Below are 17,001 nucleotides of genomic sequence, written 5' to 3' on the forward strand. Positions count from 1 at the left end.
CACAGTGGTGACAATTGATGGCATGGCACAGTGGCGACAATTGATGGGCACAGTGGCGACAATTGATGGGCACAGTGGTGACAATTGATGGCACAGTGGCTGCGTTTGATGGCATGGCACAGTAGCTGCATTTGATGGCATGGCACAGTGGCTGCGTTTGATGGTATGGCACAGTGGCAACAATTGATGGCACAGTGGCTGCGTTTGATGGCATTGCACAGTGGCTGCTTTTGATAGCATGGCACAGTGGCGACAATTGCTGGCACAGTGGCAACAATTGATGGGCACAGTGGCTGCATTTGATGGGCACAGTGGCTGCATTTGATGGGCACAGTGGTGGCAATTGATGGGCACAGTGATACTGCAATTGATTTTTTTTGTTTGTTTGTTTGCGCCTCCCCAAAGAAATTTGAGCACCAGCCGCCACTGAACCGCTTTAAGGTACATGAAAAAACACAGTCGCATCTAGGACACAAATGTCACTCCACCTTCCTGTGACAATCCAGACGTAGCTCGGTAAATACAGGTGACGTCGCTCTGCCAGGAACTAAAATGGAGAACTGCAGCAAAGTTTATGCAAGTCACGTGGTTTGTGCTCCACCCACATTCCCCTTCATTCAAGCCTGGGAAGCTCTCACGGTCCCAGTGTAAACACGTCTAGAGAGTTCCCTAGTTTCACTAGTGACAGTCAGGGAGCGGACACCGCCCCCCATCTCGTACACTAAGTGTACGAACAGTGAATACTTCTAACAGCAAGAGGGGGAGAGGTATAGAACCGGGGAGCGTCTGCTTCCCCCCCGACATGGCGGCACCGCTAGCCCAGTTCGATGAGGATTGGCAGGATTTCTATGAGTTCCGTCCTCCGTCCAGCTCTGGGGAGGCCAAGAACAGCCTTGACAAGGTGAACTCGAACCCTGCCAGTAGCCAGCCATGCAACCAGGGAGGCCTGAGTACCCTGGAGGACCTGGCGGAGCTGGACAACAGCTTCACTGTGGACATCATGGGAGGCTTTAAGTCCATGGAGGACCTGGTCAATGACTTCGATGAGAAGCTCACTGTTTGTTTCCGCAACTACAGCACCGACACCGGGAACATCGCCCCCGTCAGGCCCATCACCGAGGAGGGCATCATGAAGGATGACGAGTGAGTGTGAGCCTGTGTTATGTTCTATCATTGATTGCACAATCCAGGTAGTCTGGCTGTGTATCAGCACTGTGCACTTGAACTTCACACCAGTGCGTTGTGGCAGGGCAAAATTGCGTGCTTTCCCACAATGCACAAAAACACGCTGCCGCTTTGCAAACGTACGGCGGTGCAATTTGTTCTTGCTCTACATCTTGCAAATGCGCGCAGTGCAGTGCAATTTTTAAACCCGGGCTGGTCGAAATGTGCATTAAATGTGCATTAAAACGCATGAGCTTGGTCGCACCCCTGTTGTGTGAACAGAGCCGAATGCACTGCACATAACCCATCTGCCAGTTTTTGATTTGCATGCCTTTTTTTTGAGAATATGTACAGGAACTCTACCAGCACCCAACGTCGTAGCAGATGGTGGGTGTGGCCAAACTGCACGAACGGTAGGGCATTGTTAACGTGGAGTTCCACCCAAAAGTGGAACTTCCACTTATACGCTCCCCCCCTCCGGTGCCACATTTGGCACCTTTTCAGGGAGGTAAAAAGGGAAACATACACTGCGCTGTCTAAATAACCATGTAGCAGCCAGCTCAGCAGAAGATTAGTTGCAAAATGTGACAAAAGGGTAAATAAGTGCAGCGCTAGAATAGATAGTCCTAGAATTTTACATGTGCCACTTAAAAGAACAGTGACGGTGGTATCAGCAGAGCTTGCTGATGCGTTTCGTCTTAGACTTCATCTGGGATGATGAAGTCTTCTAAGACGAAACGTGTCAGAAAGCTCTGCTGACACCATTGTCATTGTTCTTTTATAAGAGCTTTTTTACTACAGAAATGTGACTGTAACTCCTCCGTTTTACTTATTAAATATTTACTGATTTCCTTACGGAATTGCGCTATATGCCTTCCTTCCTCTTTTTTACAAACTGAATGTTTGGGCTGATTGCTCATATAACTAACCAATTGAGGTCCACCTTTCTGAACCTATCACCTATCTGGAGGTCGTGTCTGCTGAGGGAGCCATCACATCCTCGAACTATTTTTGGTTCGAGGGGAAGTTTTACAAACAGGAAACGGGTGTGGCCATGGGGGCTAAATATGCCCCCAGTTTGGCCAACCTGTTCATGGCAAAGTGGGAGGAGGATGTCATCTATGGTGCTAATGTGCCTGAGCTCATGTTATGGGCCAGGTACATTGATGACATCCTCCTCCTATGGGATGGCCCTCTGGACAGGTTGGAAGATTTCATGCTTGGATTGAACCAGAATCAGAGAGGTATTCAATTGAAGTTTGAAGCCAGCCAAACAGAGGTACACTATCTCGACCTTAATGTCCGGATCAAAGGTAATGAGTTCAATACCTCCACCTTTTTCAAGGTGACGGACCGCAACTCCTTTATACCGCTGGGAAGTTGTCACCATGACCAGTGGCTTAGATCGGTTCCGAAGAGCCAATACCTTAGGCTCCGTAGGAACTGCTCTGATCCCATTGAATTCTCAGAGCAGGCTAAGGTGCTGACTAGCCGCTTTTTAGAGAAAGGGTATGATATTAACTCTTTAGAGGAAACTTTGGGGTCTGTTAGATCTATTCCGAGAGAGGAACTTTTGGTTGAGCGACCCCGAGAGCATTGTGAGCAATTTCAGGGTTGTGCCCCGTTTATTACTACATTTTCCATTCAGCATGGAGGTGTCAAACAATTAATAAATAAACACTGGCACCTGGCGAAAAATGACCCTGTTCTCAAAGAACTTTTGCCAGATAGACCGAGGGTCATCTTTAGAGGAGCACCCTCTCTACGCAATCGCATTGCTCCTAATATCCTAAATCCTCCTTGTAGGATTTCAAGTTTTTTTGACCAGTTGACGGGTTTTTACAGATGTAATCGGTGCAGGGTTTGTTCCAACAATTCCTGCAGAAGTAGACGTACCACTACTTTTGTATCCACTGCCACTGGCAGTGAGCATTGTATAAAGCCGTTTATTACTTGTGGGACTACAGGCGTGGTGTATTTGTTGCAGTGCCCATGTGGCCTGCAATATGTAGGCCGGACTAAGCGTCCACTACGTGTTCGTTTGAACGAACACATCACCAATATTATGTCGGGCTTCAAAAATCATTCAGTGTCGAAACACTACCTCCTAAAACATAATAAAGATCCATCAAACACTCTATTTCTAGGCATAGACACATATAAGCCCAATTGGAGGGGTAGTTCTTTGGTGAGGGAAATATCAAAGTTAGAAATGGCCTGGATACACCGCCTTAAGTGCTATACGCCCTATGGTCTTAATGTGGATACCGATGTTAATGCGTTCATTAACAATGCTTGAATGTTTAAATGTTTTATCCATTTGTAATAATATTTTATTTAAAGTGTTCTAGCCTTGCTTTGATCCCACCAGGATAGAGCCTGTTTTTTTAATATACAAAGCACGTTTTATTACGCACATGATTTTTGTAATTTACACATTTTTGCCCCTGTTTGGGTGGGGGCCGATTTAGGGGCATATATATACACGTTTATATTTAATATATATTTTTCTTCTATATTTATCTATATATATTTAAGTTTGGGAATGATGATTCATTTACTATTCCCTTAATTTATTTAGTTATAAATATTAATATTTTTATAACCAACTATATGTGGCACTTATTCACTTTCTATATCCTAGGCGTATTAATTAGGCCTTTGGATCACTGTAAATGTTTTGATATGAATATTTTCTTTTTTTGAATAAAGGCTTATTATCCATCGAATTAGATGTTTATGGCATGTGATTCTCCGCTTTTTCCAGAAGGGGGAGTGACTGCCTCTTGTCTGTTATCGTCACAGACATATATTTACATTTTTGGCCGCACTAAATTTTTAATGTTATTTGTGATAAGTCACATTAAGATTTATTTATATTTTTTGATATGCACACCTGCAATTTAAATAATTCTATGGAATATTCACATGTTTTTTCCGTATAGATACATTTTTCCCTGCTGCCACTATGAGACCTCCAGTCTCAATCGCTGTTACAATACAGTTTCCCATTTCCAAAATGGCGTTTTCGCCACTTCCGGTTCCTGGCGATCAAAGCGAGGCCTGGCTATTTAATGCGATGCATCACTGCAGAGCCCATCCCATTGAAAAAGTTATTGTATAACGAAACGCGTCTGGGTACGGCGTGCATTGACGTCATCCGCGGTGTTGACGAGGAGGAAAGGGGGCTCCCTATTCATTGCGGCCGGCATCTCATTTATGCTGCTATTACATTTTATGGATGTAAGTAGATTTTAATCTGTTTTTAAAATAAACTACGTTGGACGTATTACACATGTGCGCTTTCCTTTTTACAAGATATGCTGCTGATTCCCTGGAAAGGTCTTAGAGGTTTTTGTCTGTGCTGTTCCAACCACATCCCTCCGTGGATGAGCTGTATCCCTGATCCCAACCTGTGTGTGTTCATGCTATCTGGATATCTGCTGTGGATTGTATTACAACGCTTACATTTACCTACCATCTGGTAAGCCTCTGTCCGTTGTGGTGGTGGCTCACTATCAATATCGGTGCACCGGGTGTTGTTTGTCACAAGAACTTCATTAATTTTTGGACTTTTTTATTCACTTTTTTATTCATTTATTTGTGTTGTTCACAATGGACTTGAATGTTATTAATTAGTGGCGCAAAATTTTCTTTTCCATATATACTGGTGCTTTGTCACGGGTTTTTAGCTTGCCTTTTCTCATATTTATTTATTTTTTGTTTACAATTGGTGTGGTATATGCGCGATTTTTCTTTTTCCATCCCTGGTTTAACCACTCGCTACTGCCCATTGTCATAATCACGTCCCACAGATGTATCTCCCAACCCTGGGTTGACATCATATGGACGTCCTGGGCTTCCCAGCTGTCTAGGGGCGCGCCGGGGACACAGTGCGCGTGCCGAGCGGCCGCGATGTCCTGCTGGGCACCCGCGATTGCCCGCAATCACGGCAGGACTGTGAATCTGTGTGTGTAAACAAACAGATCCACGGTCCTGTCAGGTGAGGAGACCATTGTGTGTTCCCAGTACAGAGGAACACACATCAGTCTCCACTCCTTGTGAGTCCCCTCCCCCCTACAGTTAGAATCACACACTAGGGAACATATTAACCCCTTCAGCGCCCCCTAGTGTTAACCCCTTCCCTTCCAGTCACATTTATACAGTAATGAGTGCGGTTTTTATTTATTGCGCTATAAACAAAAGTACAGCGACAATTTTGAAAAAAAAAATCTATTTTTTACTTTTTGCTATAATAAATTAGTGCAATTTTTTTTTAGCGCTAATCGCTGTATAAATGTGAATGGTCCCAAAAATGCAATAAAACTATCCCCTATTTGGTTTGCGCAAAAGTTATAGTGTCTACAAATTACGCTTATTGCGATTTATTATTATTTTTTTTCTTACCAAAAATATGTAGAATACATATCGGCCTAAACTGAGGGGGAAACAAAAAATTTTTTATAGATTTTTTTTTTGGCATATTTATTATAGCAAAAAGTAAAAAATATTGAATTTTTTTCAAAATTGTCGCTGTATTTTTGTTTATAGCACATATAGTGACACCAGAAGAGGGGGGGGGACACCCAGTGACACCAGAAGAGGGGGGGGGACACCCAGTGACACCAGAAGAGGGGGGGGGACACCCAGTGACACCAGAAGAGGGGGGGGGAACCCAGTGACACCAGAAGAGGGGGGGGGAACCCAGTGACACCAGAAGAGGGGGGGGGACACCCCCAGTGACGCCAGAAGAGGGGGGGGGACACCCCCAGTGACGCCAGAAGGGGGGGGGACACCCCCAGTGACGCCAGAAGAGGGGGGGGGACACCCCCAGTGACGCCAGAAGAGGGGGGGGACACCCCCAGTGACGCCAGAGGAGGGGGGGGACCCCCAGTGACACCAGAGGGGGGGGACCCCCAAGTGACACCAGCAGAGTGGGGGGGACCCCAAGTGACACCGGAGGGGAGGGGGACAACGGTGATACTAGAGTAATTATAGTGATTAGGGGCAAGTGGACATCTTGTTACACCCAACAGAGTTTTCGATTCAGTTATTTTCAACACAAAACGGAGCTTATGTGCTTAAATACAGTATATGTAAATCTGACAGACTGTTTACATGTTAAATTTTAAAAGCCGCAGCAAACCTTACATGTTTGCTAATGTGACAGAACACCTCTGATTTTCAAACATGTAAGGTTTGCTGCAGCTTTTAAAATTTAAAAGTCTGTCAGATTTACATATACTGTATTTAAGCACATAAGCTCCGTTTTGTGTTGAAAATAACTGAATCTAAAACTCCGTTGGGTGTAACAAGATTAGTTCTTTTTTTTTTTTTTGCTGATCCGAAAAATGATCCGATCCGTGACTCCTGATCCGAGGATCGATCCGATCCGTGAGTTTTTTGATCCGTTGCACCCCTACGAATAATAGTATAAAACATATTTATTTGAGGGTTGTCAAATGTCACAGTTAAATTACAATGAATAAAACATGTAAAACGGTCGGGCCAGATAAATTCCTGCATATTCAAATATTACCATACATGCAAAATGTAGAACAAGATTACCATACATGCAAATTGTAAAACAAGATTGCATAGCATATGTATGTGGGTATATATCCCCAATGCGTTTGGACCATAGGGTGGTCATCTTCAGGGGGATCGTTGACTCTGAGACACATAATATGACTTCAAATACTCAGAACATATAATCATACATCAGGCCTCGACAAAATCCGGGCGCGAGGTCGCAATTGTGACCTGGTGCCTGGAGAAGCTTAGGGCCGGCCGGTAATTGAGGCAGTGGCTTTGCGGCTTTCACAGAAGTAAGCTTGAGGCCTGCAGAAGGAATCTAGAAGTGGCCATCTTGTGGTGGCCGTTGGCGTTGCGTACATTACAAGTAGCAAAAAACAGCAGTTCTAATGTGTTTTTTTCACTGCCATCTCCTTCCCTCTAATTAGAACCTCCAAACATTATATATATTTTTAATTCTAACACCCTAGAGAATAAAATGGAAGTCGTTGCAATACTTTCTGTCACACCGTATTTGCGCAGCGGTCTTACAAGCAGGGCTGTGGATTCGGTAGATAAATGTTCCGACTCCTCAGTTTTATGTACTTCCGACTCCGACTCCTCTGTATTAATATGCAAATGTATTTTATACATTCCTTGAGGGAAAGAAACGCAACCTACCACAGGACTACTGGCTGGGAAGCCAACAGTCTACTGTATTGCACAGTTTAAGCAAAAGACAAACACAATGAAAACAAAGTTTTTTATTAATTTTTTTTTATTAATCAATCAAGTGGCTGGATAGTAGCAGCAGGCATAAACATCAGGAACAGGATCTTTACCAGTTCAAAAATACAAACCACATTATTTGGTTGTTTTAGAACAAAAACAAAGCTTATCTATAATGAACCAAAAACAAAATCTGTAAAACCTAGAAAAGGTTTATATTAATCTTGAAATGTAGTTATAGGCTTAGCAAATGCAAAACAATTCAATGTAGAGTTCTAAGGAAGAGAATTGCCTCTGCCAGATCCTCTTTCATAGAGGCTCTTAAGTCAGACTTTATTATTTTTAGGGCTGAAAATAATCTTTCGACACTGAATGACAGCAGTTTTTCCAATGGTTTACAGCTTCAGTCTTGAACTATTGGCCCTCCATTCCCTTCACTTATGCAAGTGTCTCACTCTCTAGTCCTGCAAAAAACATATTTATTTAATCCCTTATCAGTGAGAGGCTAGGTTACACATGGACGCTGCGTTCCCTGTAAAAGCAGAACACAACACTATGGAAAGTATAAGTATTGCAGCTCCTAATTGTGCGTTGCATGCCATATAGTGAAGCACATGAAAAGCATGCTTCTTCACGGTCACTTAACGTGTTCGTTTTGCGGTTACGTGAGGCACTGCATGCATTGGTCTTTATTCTTACAGTAGAGAAGTCATTAATTATATCTTTTTGTGAAATGGGACATTTAAACTTGCTTTTTTTTTTTATTCCAATCTAAATTTAGTAGGAGTCGGAGTCAGAGTGGGTGCATTGTTTGCCGACTCCGACTCCAGGTACCCAAAATTTCCTCCGACTCCGAAGCCCTGCTTACAAGCGCACTTTTTTTGGGAAAAAATACACTTTTATTAAAAAATAAGACAACAGTAAAGTTAGCCCAATTTTTTTTTATATTGTGAAAGATAATGTTAATTGCGTCCGCTCGTGGAATGGCGACAAACTTTTACCCTTTAAAATCTCCATAGACGACGTTTAAAAAAATTCTACAGGTTGCATGTTTTGAGTTGTAGAGGAGGTCTAGGGCTAGAATTTTTGCTCTCGCTCTACCAATTGCGGCGATACCTCACATGTGTGGTTTGAATACCGTTTACTCACGTATGCATTCGCTTCTGAGCGCAAGCTTGGCAGAATGGGTGCGTTTTTTGGCTCCTAACTTTTTTAGCTGGCTCCTAGATTCCAAGCAAATTTGTCAAACCCTGTCATACATCACAATACAAGTATGGCATGGCGATATAGTTACTGCTTAAAAATGGAGTAGACAGTTGCACGGCCAGGAATGTCAGGAAACCGTGGAGCAATCGGGGGGGATCGTGTCATCGCCCGCCACCCCCCCACACAAGGGGAAGGAGCCCAACCCTGTGGGCTTACAAGAAGCCACACTGGTGACGCCTGTCAGAGGGCAGGTAAATAAGTACAGAGCTAGAATAGATAGTCTTAGAATGAATTAGGACTAAATTTACATGTGCATAATAAGTGAACTTAAAGCGGAGGTTCACCCTAAATTTCATGTTTGTCTAAATCTAACCACTAGCCATCGTTTAAGCACAATCCGATTTTTTTTTTTTATTTTTTTTTTTTTAATCCGATTCCTTACCTTTTGTAATGCTGCATTTAGTGTTGTGTCAGTCACCCATTCCCCGCGGGAGTGGGTGCGTATTATCTTTTCCCCGACAAGCGCTATGTCTCCTGGGAGTGAGTGATGAGAATCCCAGGAGACGTGCTGTACTGTAATCCCGCGATATCTCGCAGGTCACGTGATTCGGCAACTGTGCAGTGTTGACGGCGACGCTCGCCGTCAACCCTGCACATGCGCGGGATAGAGCGGTGAATGCTGGGAAGTCGGCATTCACCGTATCCCGGAAGGACATCCTGGTGGGCTTCAGAGTGCCCACAATCAAGATGGAAACGTCCATCTATGAATTTTATAAAGTATCGTTTTGCAGGACAAAAACAATGCTGGCGGCTCCACGATTGGGACACACGAGTTGCCAAATACCAAAGGTAAGGGCGCCAGAAGGATAAAAAAAAAAACGAAAATCTGCGGAACCCCCGCTTTAATACATGAGCATGAAAATATAAAAACAGTGATGATTAAAGTCCAAAGCAAAACGTCCTTGGAAATGAAACCATCTTTAAAAAGTGCATCAACATGTGAACATGAAGGGAGGAGCAGCACCTGCAACAAGTTCCCAAATTAACTGCTTGCCGACCAGCCGCAGTATAACAGTTATACGGCGGCAGGTCGGCTCTCCTGGGCGAGATGACGTAGCTATACGTCATCTCGCCGAGCAGCCAATAGGGGCGCTCGCTCGCCTCCTGACGCAGACGCGCGTGCCCGGCGGTCCTGATTGCTCATTACAGAGCGAGAACCGGGAGATGTGTGTGTAAACACACAGCTCCCGGTCCCGTCGGGGGGGGGGGGGGGAATGACCTATCGTCTGTTCATACAATGTATGAACAGCGATTTGTCATTTCCCCAGGTCAGTCCACCCCCCCCTTCAGTTAGAACACACCCAGGGAACATGATTAACCCCTTCCTCGCCCCTAGTGTTAACCCCTTCACTGCCAGTGTCATTTTTGTAGTAATCAATGCATTTTTATAGCACTGATCGCTATAAAATGTGGAAAAACTGTGGAAATTGGGGAAAAACATCAACAATCTCAAGGTTACAAGTCCATCTCCAGAGATCTAGTGTTTCTTTTGTCCACAGTGCGCAACATTATCAAGAAGTTTGCAACCCATGGCACTGTAGCTAATCTCTCTGGGCGTTGACAGAAGAGAAAAATTGATGAACGGTTGCAACGCAGGAAAGTCCGGATGGTGTCTAAGCAGCCCCAAACAAGTTCCAAAGAAAATTAAGCTGTCATGCAGGCTCAGAGAGCATCAGTGTCAGCGCAAACTATCCATCGACATTTAAAGGAAATAAAACGCTATGGCAGGAGACCAAGGAGGACCCCACTGCTGACTAGGGGTGCCGAATTTAATCGGTGCATCGTAAAATGGGGTGTCCCCGATGCGGCACTGATGCATGCGACCGCAATAATCGATGTCTAGCCCCGCCCCTCCCGGGAGAGTGCTCCGTGTGGATGTTGCCTAATTTCATAGTGTAGTGTTTGTATATGCCGCGCTCATGTGACTGACTGCCCGACCCGCCTCTCTCTTCTCTCCTCTCTGCTCTTACGTCTCACCTGGCGTCAGCCCGGAGAGAAGCGAGACGTAAGAGCAGAGAGGAGAGAGGCGGGTCTGGCAGTCAGTCAGTCACATGAGCGCGGCATATACAAACAAACACTGAGAATTCCCTGATGACTTGGGGGGGATGGTGAGCAGGCAGATCACCCTGGTCAGAGGGACAGCAATGACACAAGTAAGTTCCCTCCAATCATCCTCTATCGCCCGAGTAGTGTGCGCAGAGCAGCATGTAAGAACAGAGGAGGAGGGGGGTGCTGTGACGGGGGGGGGGGGGGTAAAGGCATGTAGTGGAATCTGATGTGTCACTTGTGATAAGTCATTGTCGCTGCAGGCAGGGACTGGGCTGTATGGAGGAGAATAATAGACAGGAGGAATTAGGGGTGCAACGGATCGTCATTGATCCGTGATCCGAACCGAAAAAGATTGATCCGAACCGCACACACGTGATCCGAGGATTGTTTTCTAAAAAAAAAATAATAATAATAATTTGCGCATGTTCAGTCCACACACAGCGTGGTAATGGCGAATGGAGGAGCTTGAATGCCCCGCGTCATTTAAATCCCCTGTATGGGAGAATTTTGGCTTCCCTGTCAAATATAATGATGAAGGAAAGAGGTTAGTGGATAAAACTGTGACGGTGTGTAGGCACTGTGGCACAAGAATGCCATATGACAGTGGGAACACATCAAGTATTGTCACTAGGGGTGCAACTGATCCGTACGGATCAGCACCTTCGGGTCGGGACACACGGCGATCCACGGGCCTCCCGGTCCATAGGAAAGGCCGTGGCTTCGGCCTAGCTATCGAAGCGGCGGCCATCGAGGTCCACCCGGCGCGGGGGATGCAGGCTGCTCCTCGGAAGTTTGTGGGCACTTGAGCTCAATATGTCATTGACTCCTAACAGCCCAGCGATGAGCTCCATGCTGCACCTTGAGGAATCCACACGGGGAGCCGCTGCCGCCGCCGCACCGGGCGTCCTGCTGCTTGCCAGAGAAGAGAGAGGAGGCGATCGGGGGGATCTGTATGGATTGAGCACGTAGGGGGGATTTTCACTAGACACTCAGCCCGCCGCTCAATGACACTAAAGGGATCTGATGATTGGGATAGTTCAGGTCACAGTAGGGAACTGGTGACACCACTTTCGTACATGGGGCTGCGACTTCCACTTGGCTGCACATATAAGTATTGCGAGATGCAGTTATTTCAACACAAAACAGAGCTTATACGCTTAAATACAGTATTTGTAAATCCGACGGACTGTTTAAATGTGAAAATCAGAGGTGTTCTGTCATATTAGCAATAAACAGTCCGTCGGATTTCCAAACACTGTATTTAAGCACATAAGCTCCGTTTTGTGTTGAGAAGAACTGTGAAATCTAAAACTCTGGTGGGTGTAACAAGATTTGTCTTTTTTTTTTTTTTTGCTGATCCGAAAATTATCCGATCCGTGACTCCTGATCCGAGGATCGATCCGATCCGTGAGTTTTTTGATCCGTTGCACCCCTAGGAGGAATAGTGCGATATCTTCCTGAATGTGAAAACGGCTTGGGAGGGGACACAGGATACCATTAGATTGTCAGAAATAAAAACACAAAATGTCTGCTCTTATTATTCCCAGTATGATGCTGTGTCCGCAGTCTCTGATCATCTCCTGTAGCATGTCCGCTGTCTCTGATCATCTCCTGTAGCATGTCCGCTGTCTCTGATCATCTCCTGTAGCATGTCCGCTGTCTCTGATCATCTCCTGTAGCATGTCTGCAGTCTCTGACCATCTCTTGTATTATGTCTGCAGCCTCTGATCATCTCCTTTAGTATTTTGGGGGGAGAGCCTGGAGCTCCTTTAACCACTTAAGGACAGCCTCCTGCGCATATACGTTGGCAGAATGGCACGGCTGGGCACAAGCACGTACCTGTACGTCCTTTTTAAGTGCCCAGCCGTGGGCCGCGGGACCAGCGGACCCGATCGCCGCTGGAATCCCGCTATTGGTCCCCGGAGCTGAAGAACGAGGAGAGCTGTGTGTAAACACAGCTTCCCCGTTCTTCACTGTGGCGCTGTCATTGATCGTGTGTTCCCTGATATAGGGAAGCACGATCAATGACGTCACATGTCCAGCCCCGCCCCCTACAGTTAGAAACACATATGAGGTCACACTTAACCCCTTCAGCGCCCCCTAATGGTTAACTCCCAAACTGCAATTGTCATAAACAAGTAAACAATGCATTTTTATAGAATTTTTTGCTGTGAAAATGACAATTGTCCGATGTGTCCGCCATAATGTCGCGGTCACGAAAAAAATCACTGATCGCCGCCATTAGTGGTAAAAAAAAAAAGATTAATAAATATGCAATAAAACTATCCCCAATTTTGTAAACACTATAAATTTTGCGCAAACCAATCGATAAACGCTTATTGCGATTTTTATTTTTTTATTTTTTTATTTTTTATTTTTTTACCAAAAATAGGTAGAAGAATACATATCGGCCTAAACTGAGGGAAAAAAAAGTTTTTTTTTAATATACTGTATTTATTGGCGTATAACACTCCACTTTTTTTCCTCTGAAAATAGAGGGTAAACTGTGCCTGCGTGTTATACGCAGGGGGCTGTGGAAAGTTTTTTTCCTGAAACTTCCCCCTTAAAGTTAGGGTGCGTGTTATACGCCAATAAATACGGGTATTTTTGGGGGATATTTATTATAGCAAAAAGGAAAAAATATTGATTTTTTTTTTTAAATTGTCGCTCTATCTTTGTTTATAGCGCAAAAACTAAAAACCGCAGAGGTGATCAAATACCACCAAAAGAAAGCTCTATTTGTGGGGGAAAAAAAACGCCAATTTTGTTTGGGAGCTGTACGTACTGACAATTGTCAGTTAAATCGACGGAGTGCCGGAAGCTGAAATTTCGCCTGGGCAGGAAGGGGGTATAAAAAACTGGCCAGGTCCTTTACCTACATTTTAGTCAAGTTGTCTGCTGTGTTTAGACTTTGTGATGGGCCGTACAGACGACCGAACATGTCTGCTGAAACCAGCGGGCAAATATTTCTGGACTTCTTTTAAAACAGTCCGCTGGAATCCTGCCCGCTCGGACATGTTCGGTCGTCTGTACAGACCTACCGTACATGTCCGAGCGCCCGCCATCTCTCGCATGCGTCGAATGACTTTGACGCATGCGTGGAAGCATTTAACTGGCAGGGCCGCCCACGTCGCCGCGGACACGCCCCGCGTATTGTTTACGCGCGGATTTCTGTACGATGGTTAGTACAGCCATCGTACAGAAATCCCTGGGCAGACGTACGGTGAAAACGGTCCGGCGGACCGGTTTCATCGTACATGTTTGCCCGTGTGTACGCGGCCTTACATGCAGGAAGTGTTGTGTGTGTGTGTTTTTTTTTTTTTTTTTTTTTTTTTTTAAGAACAGACAGAATAAAAAAAATGGAGTACTTTAATTTTTTTGGATGAAAGCCATGCGCACTTGCTCTGTAATCGTGATGCATTGCGGAATCGAATCGTTGACATGATAATCGTAATCAAATCGTGTGGCCAGTGAAGATGCTCACCCCTACTGCTGACACATAAAAAAGCAAGACTACAGTTTGCCAAAATGTTCTTGAGTAAGCCAAACTCTTTCTGGGAAAACACCTTGTGGACGGATGAGACCAAGATTGAGCTTTTTGGTAAAGCACATCATTCTACTGTTTACTGAAAATGGAATGAGGCCTACAAAGAAAAGAACATAGTACCTACAGTGAAATATGATGGAGGTTCAATGATGTTTTGGGGTTGTTTTGCTGCCTCTGGCACTGGGTGCCTTGAATGTGTGCAAGGCATCATGAAATCTGAGGATTACCAAAGTATTTTGGGTCGCACTGTAGAGCCCAGTGTCAGAAAAGCTGGGTTTGCGTCCGAGATCTTGGGTCTTCCAGCAGGACAATGACCCCAAACATGCGTCAAAAAGCACCCAGAAATGGATGTCAACAAAGCGCCAGAGAGTTTTAAAGTGGCCAGAAATTAGTCAGATCTAAATCCCATTGAACACCTGTGGAGAGATCTTAAAATTGCAGTTGGGAAAAGGCGCCCTTCCAATAAGAGACCTGGAGCAATTTGCAAAGGAAGAGTGGTCCAAAATTCCGGCTGAGAGGTGTAAAAAGCTTATTCATGGTTATAGGAAGCGACTGATTTGAGTTATTTTTTCCAAAGGGTGTGCAACCAAATATTAAGTTAAGGGTGCCAAGAATTTTGACCAGCCCATTTTTGGAGTTTTGTGTGACCAAAATTTCCAATTTGCTTTTTTTCCCTCCCTTTTTATGTTTTGTTCCAATACACACACAGGGAAAAAACGTGTATAGCAAAACATGTGTTACTGCAATACTTTTCCCAAATCGCCTTTCAGGACAACCCTGGAGAGAGCGCAGCTCCGCCTCTTTTACAGGAAACGCATGTCTCCTTTATTTTCCTCTTCCACCATGGCCTCAGTCGTGTTTCCTCCGCCAGAGCTACGTTCTCTCCAACCTTGTTTTTGTGCTGCCTGGAGTGCAGCGACCATCCCAACCCCCCCCCCCCATCTTAAGCAGGGGGTGCTCCGGAGTCCCCAGTTGCTCCTGCTCAGTGGAGCTATGGACTCACAGGAGGCAGCATCGTTGGTACCTGGAGGCCGCGGTTTGACTCTGGTGGTCGAGCGGGGGCCATTGTTGATCAGCGGCGTATACCACATATAGTTTCCGGGTCCCGGCTTGCGGGTGACGTCATGCACGGTGATGCAGCTTCCTGTGGGGGCGTGGTGCTCGTGGTTCCAAGCGCCTGGAACGCAGTGATCAGGGGGCGGGTCTTTCGACCAGCGCTTCAGTTTCTGGCCCTTGTCGATGACGCGGGAACCGGGAAAATTGAGAAACTCAGCATTTCTCTTGCACCTCGCTGCGATCTCTGCAAACACGGAGGAGAGACAGACAGCAATGGCGGATACAGGCGCCGCAACCACCGGTCAGGCCCAGGTAAGAGGGGTACAGTGGTACCTTTATTCTGAACCTTTGTGGGCTTATTGTTTTTGTTGTGTATTCTTCCTCTTTGAAGGGAGCCTGTGGCTACCGGACAGAAGTTTTATCTTTCGGTCCTGGCAGTCTTAATGGGGTGGTTGCTATCTACTTCTCACTGGGGACACTTTTTTTCTGCTGGTGGTGGTTTAAAACCCTAAAGTGTGTTTTTGGGTTTTAAAAAAAAAAAAAAAAAAAAAGAAAAATAGGTGATTTGGTTATTTTGTCTCGTTGCAGGAAAAATCTGTAGGGAAAACTAGGCATTTAAATCCACCAAACCAAAGGAAGTGTTCCTCCTGCAAAAATCCTCTAAGAGATTCATGGCAAAAAGCGTTGTGTAGATCAGGGCTCGACAAATCCCGGTCGCCAGGTCGCCATGGCGACTAGAAATAGGGTCCTGGCGACTTGGCTTGAAAGGGGGGCAAAAAAAAAAATTTTTTTTGTGAGCTGGGGCCATCTGGTGGTGAGCCGTTGGTATTACAAGTTATTACCACCAGATGTGAGCTGGCGCCATCTGGTGGTGGCCGTTGGTATTACAAGTTAAGCATTACAAGTTAAACAGCAATTCTAATGTTGTTTTTCACTATTTTTCACTGCTATCTTCTTCCCTCTAATTAGAACCCACAAACATTATATATATATTTTTTTATCCTAACACCCTAGAGAATAAAATGGCGATCGTTGCAATACTTTCTGTCACGCCGTATTTGCGCAGCGGTCTTACAAGCGCACCTTTTTCGTGAAAAAATTACACTTTTTTAATTAAAAAACAAGACAACAGTAAAGTTATCCCCATTTTTTTTATATTATGAAAGATAATGTTACGCCGAGTAAATTCATACCCAACATGTCACGCTTCAAAATTGCGTCCGCTCGTGGAATGCCGACAAACTTTTACCCTTTAAAATCTTCATAGGCGACGTTTAAAAAAAATCTACAGGTTGCATGTTTTGAGTTACAGAGGAGGTCTAGGGCTAGAATTATTGCTCTCGCTCTACCAATCGCGGCGATACCTCATGTGTGGTTTGAACACCGTTTACATATGCGGGCGCTGCTCACGTATGTGTTCGCTTCTGCGCGCAAGCTCGTCGGGACGGGGCGCGTTTTGTGGCTCCTAACTTTTTTACCTGGCTCCTAGATTCCAAGCAAATTTGTCAACCCCTGGTGTAGATCATGCATTAAGGATTTGGTTGAGGAAGAAGCATCCAACACTATAAAGATTTGTCTTCCTTAGTACAAGAACTTACAAGCTCCCCTCAGTTCAGTCAAATCTTTACTGGCACAGGGTCCAGCAGTTCAGGCGGAGCCCCAGCAACCACCATCCA

At 45.1% G+C, this 17,001-nt stretch overlaps 1 protein-coding gene across 3 annotated transcripts in view; it reads left to right on the forward strand.

Moving 5' to 3' along the window:
• The first annotated feature begins 595 nt into the window (after positions 1-595).
• FEZ2 (fasciculation and elongation protein zeta 2) overlaps positions 596-17,001 on the forward strand; it is a 203,565-nt gene continuing 187,159 nt past the window's right edge. For 2 of the 3 annotated variants that reach the window (XM_040350755.1, XM_040350754.1), the window contains exon 1: positions 597-1,143. In XM_040350755.1, coding sequence (XP_040206689.1) covers positions 803-1,143 — 341 coding nt within the window. In that variant the 5' untranslated portion in view covers positions 597-802. Of the gene's footprint in view, positions 1,144-17,001 lie in introns of all 3 variants that reach the window. The other variant, XM_040350753.1, reaches the window with a different exon arrangement.

This window comes from Rana temporaria, chromosome 4 (assembly GCF_905171775.1).
Source record: "Rana temporaria chromosome 4, aRanTem1.1, whole genome shotgun sequence".
NCBI classification, from domain to species: Eukaryota; Metazoa; Chordata; class Amphibia; order Anura; family Ranidae; genus Rana; species Rana temporaria.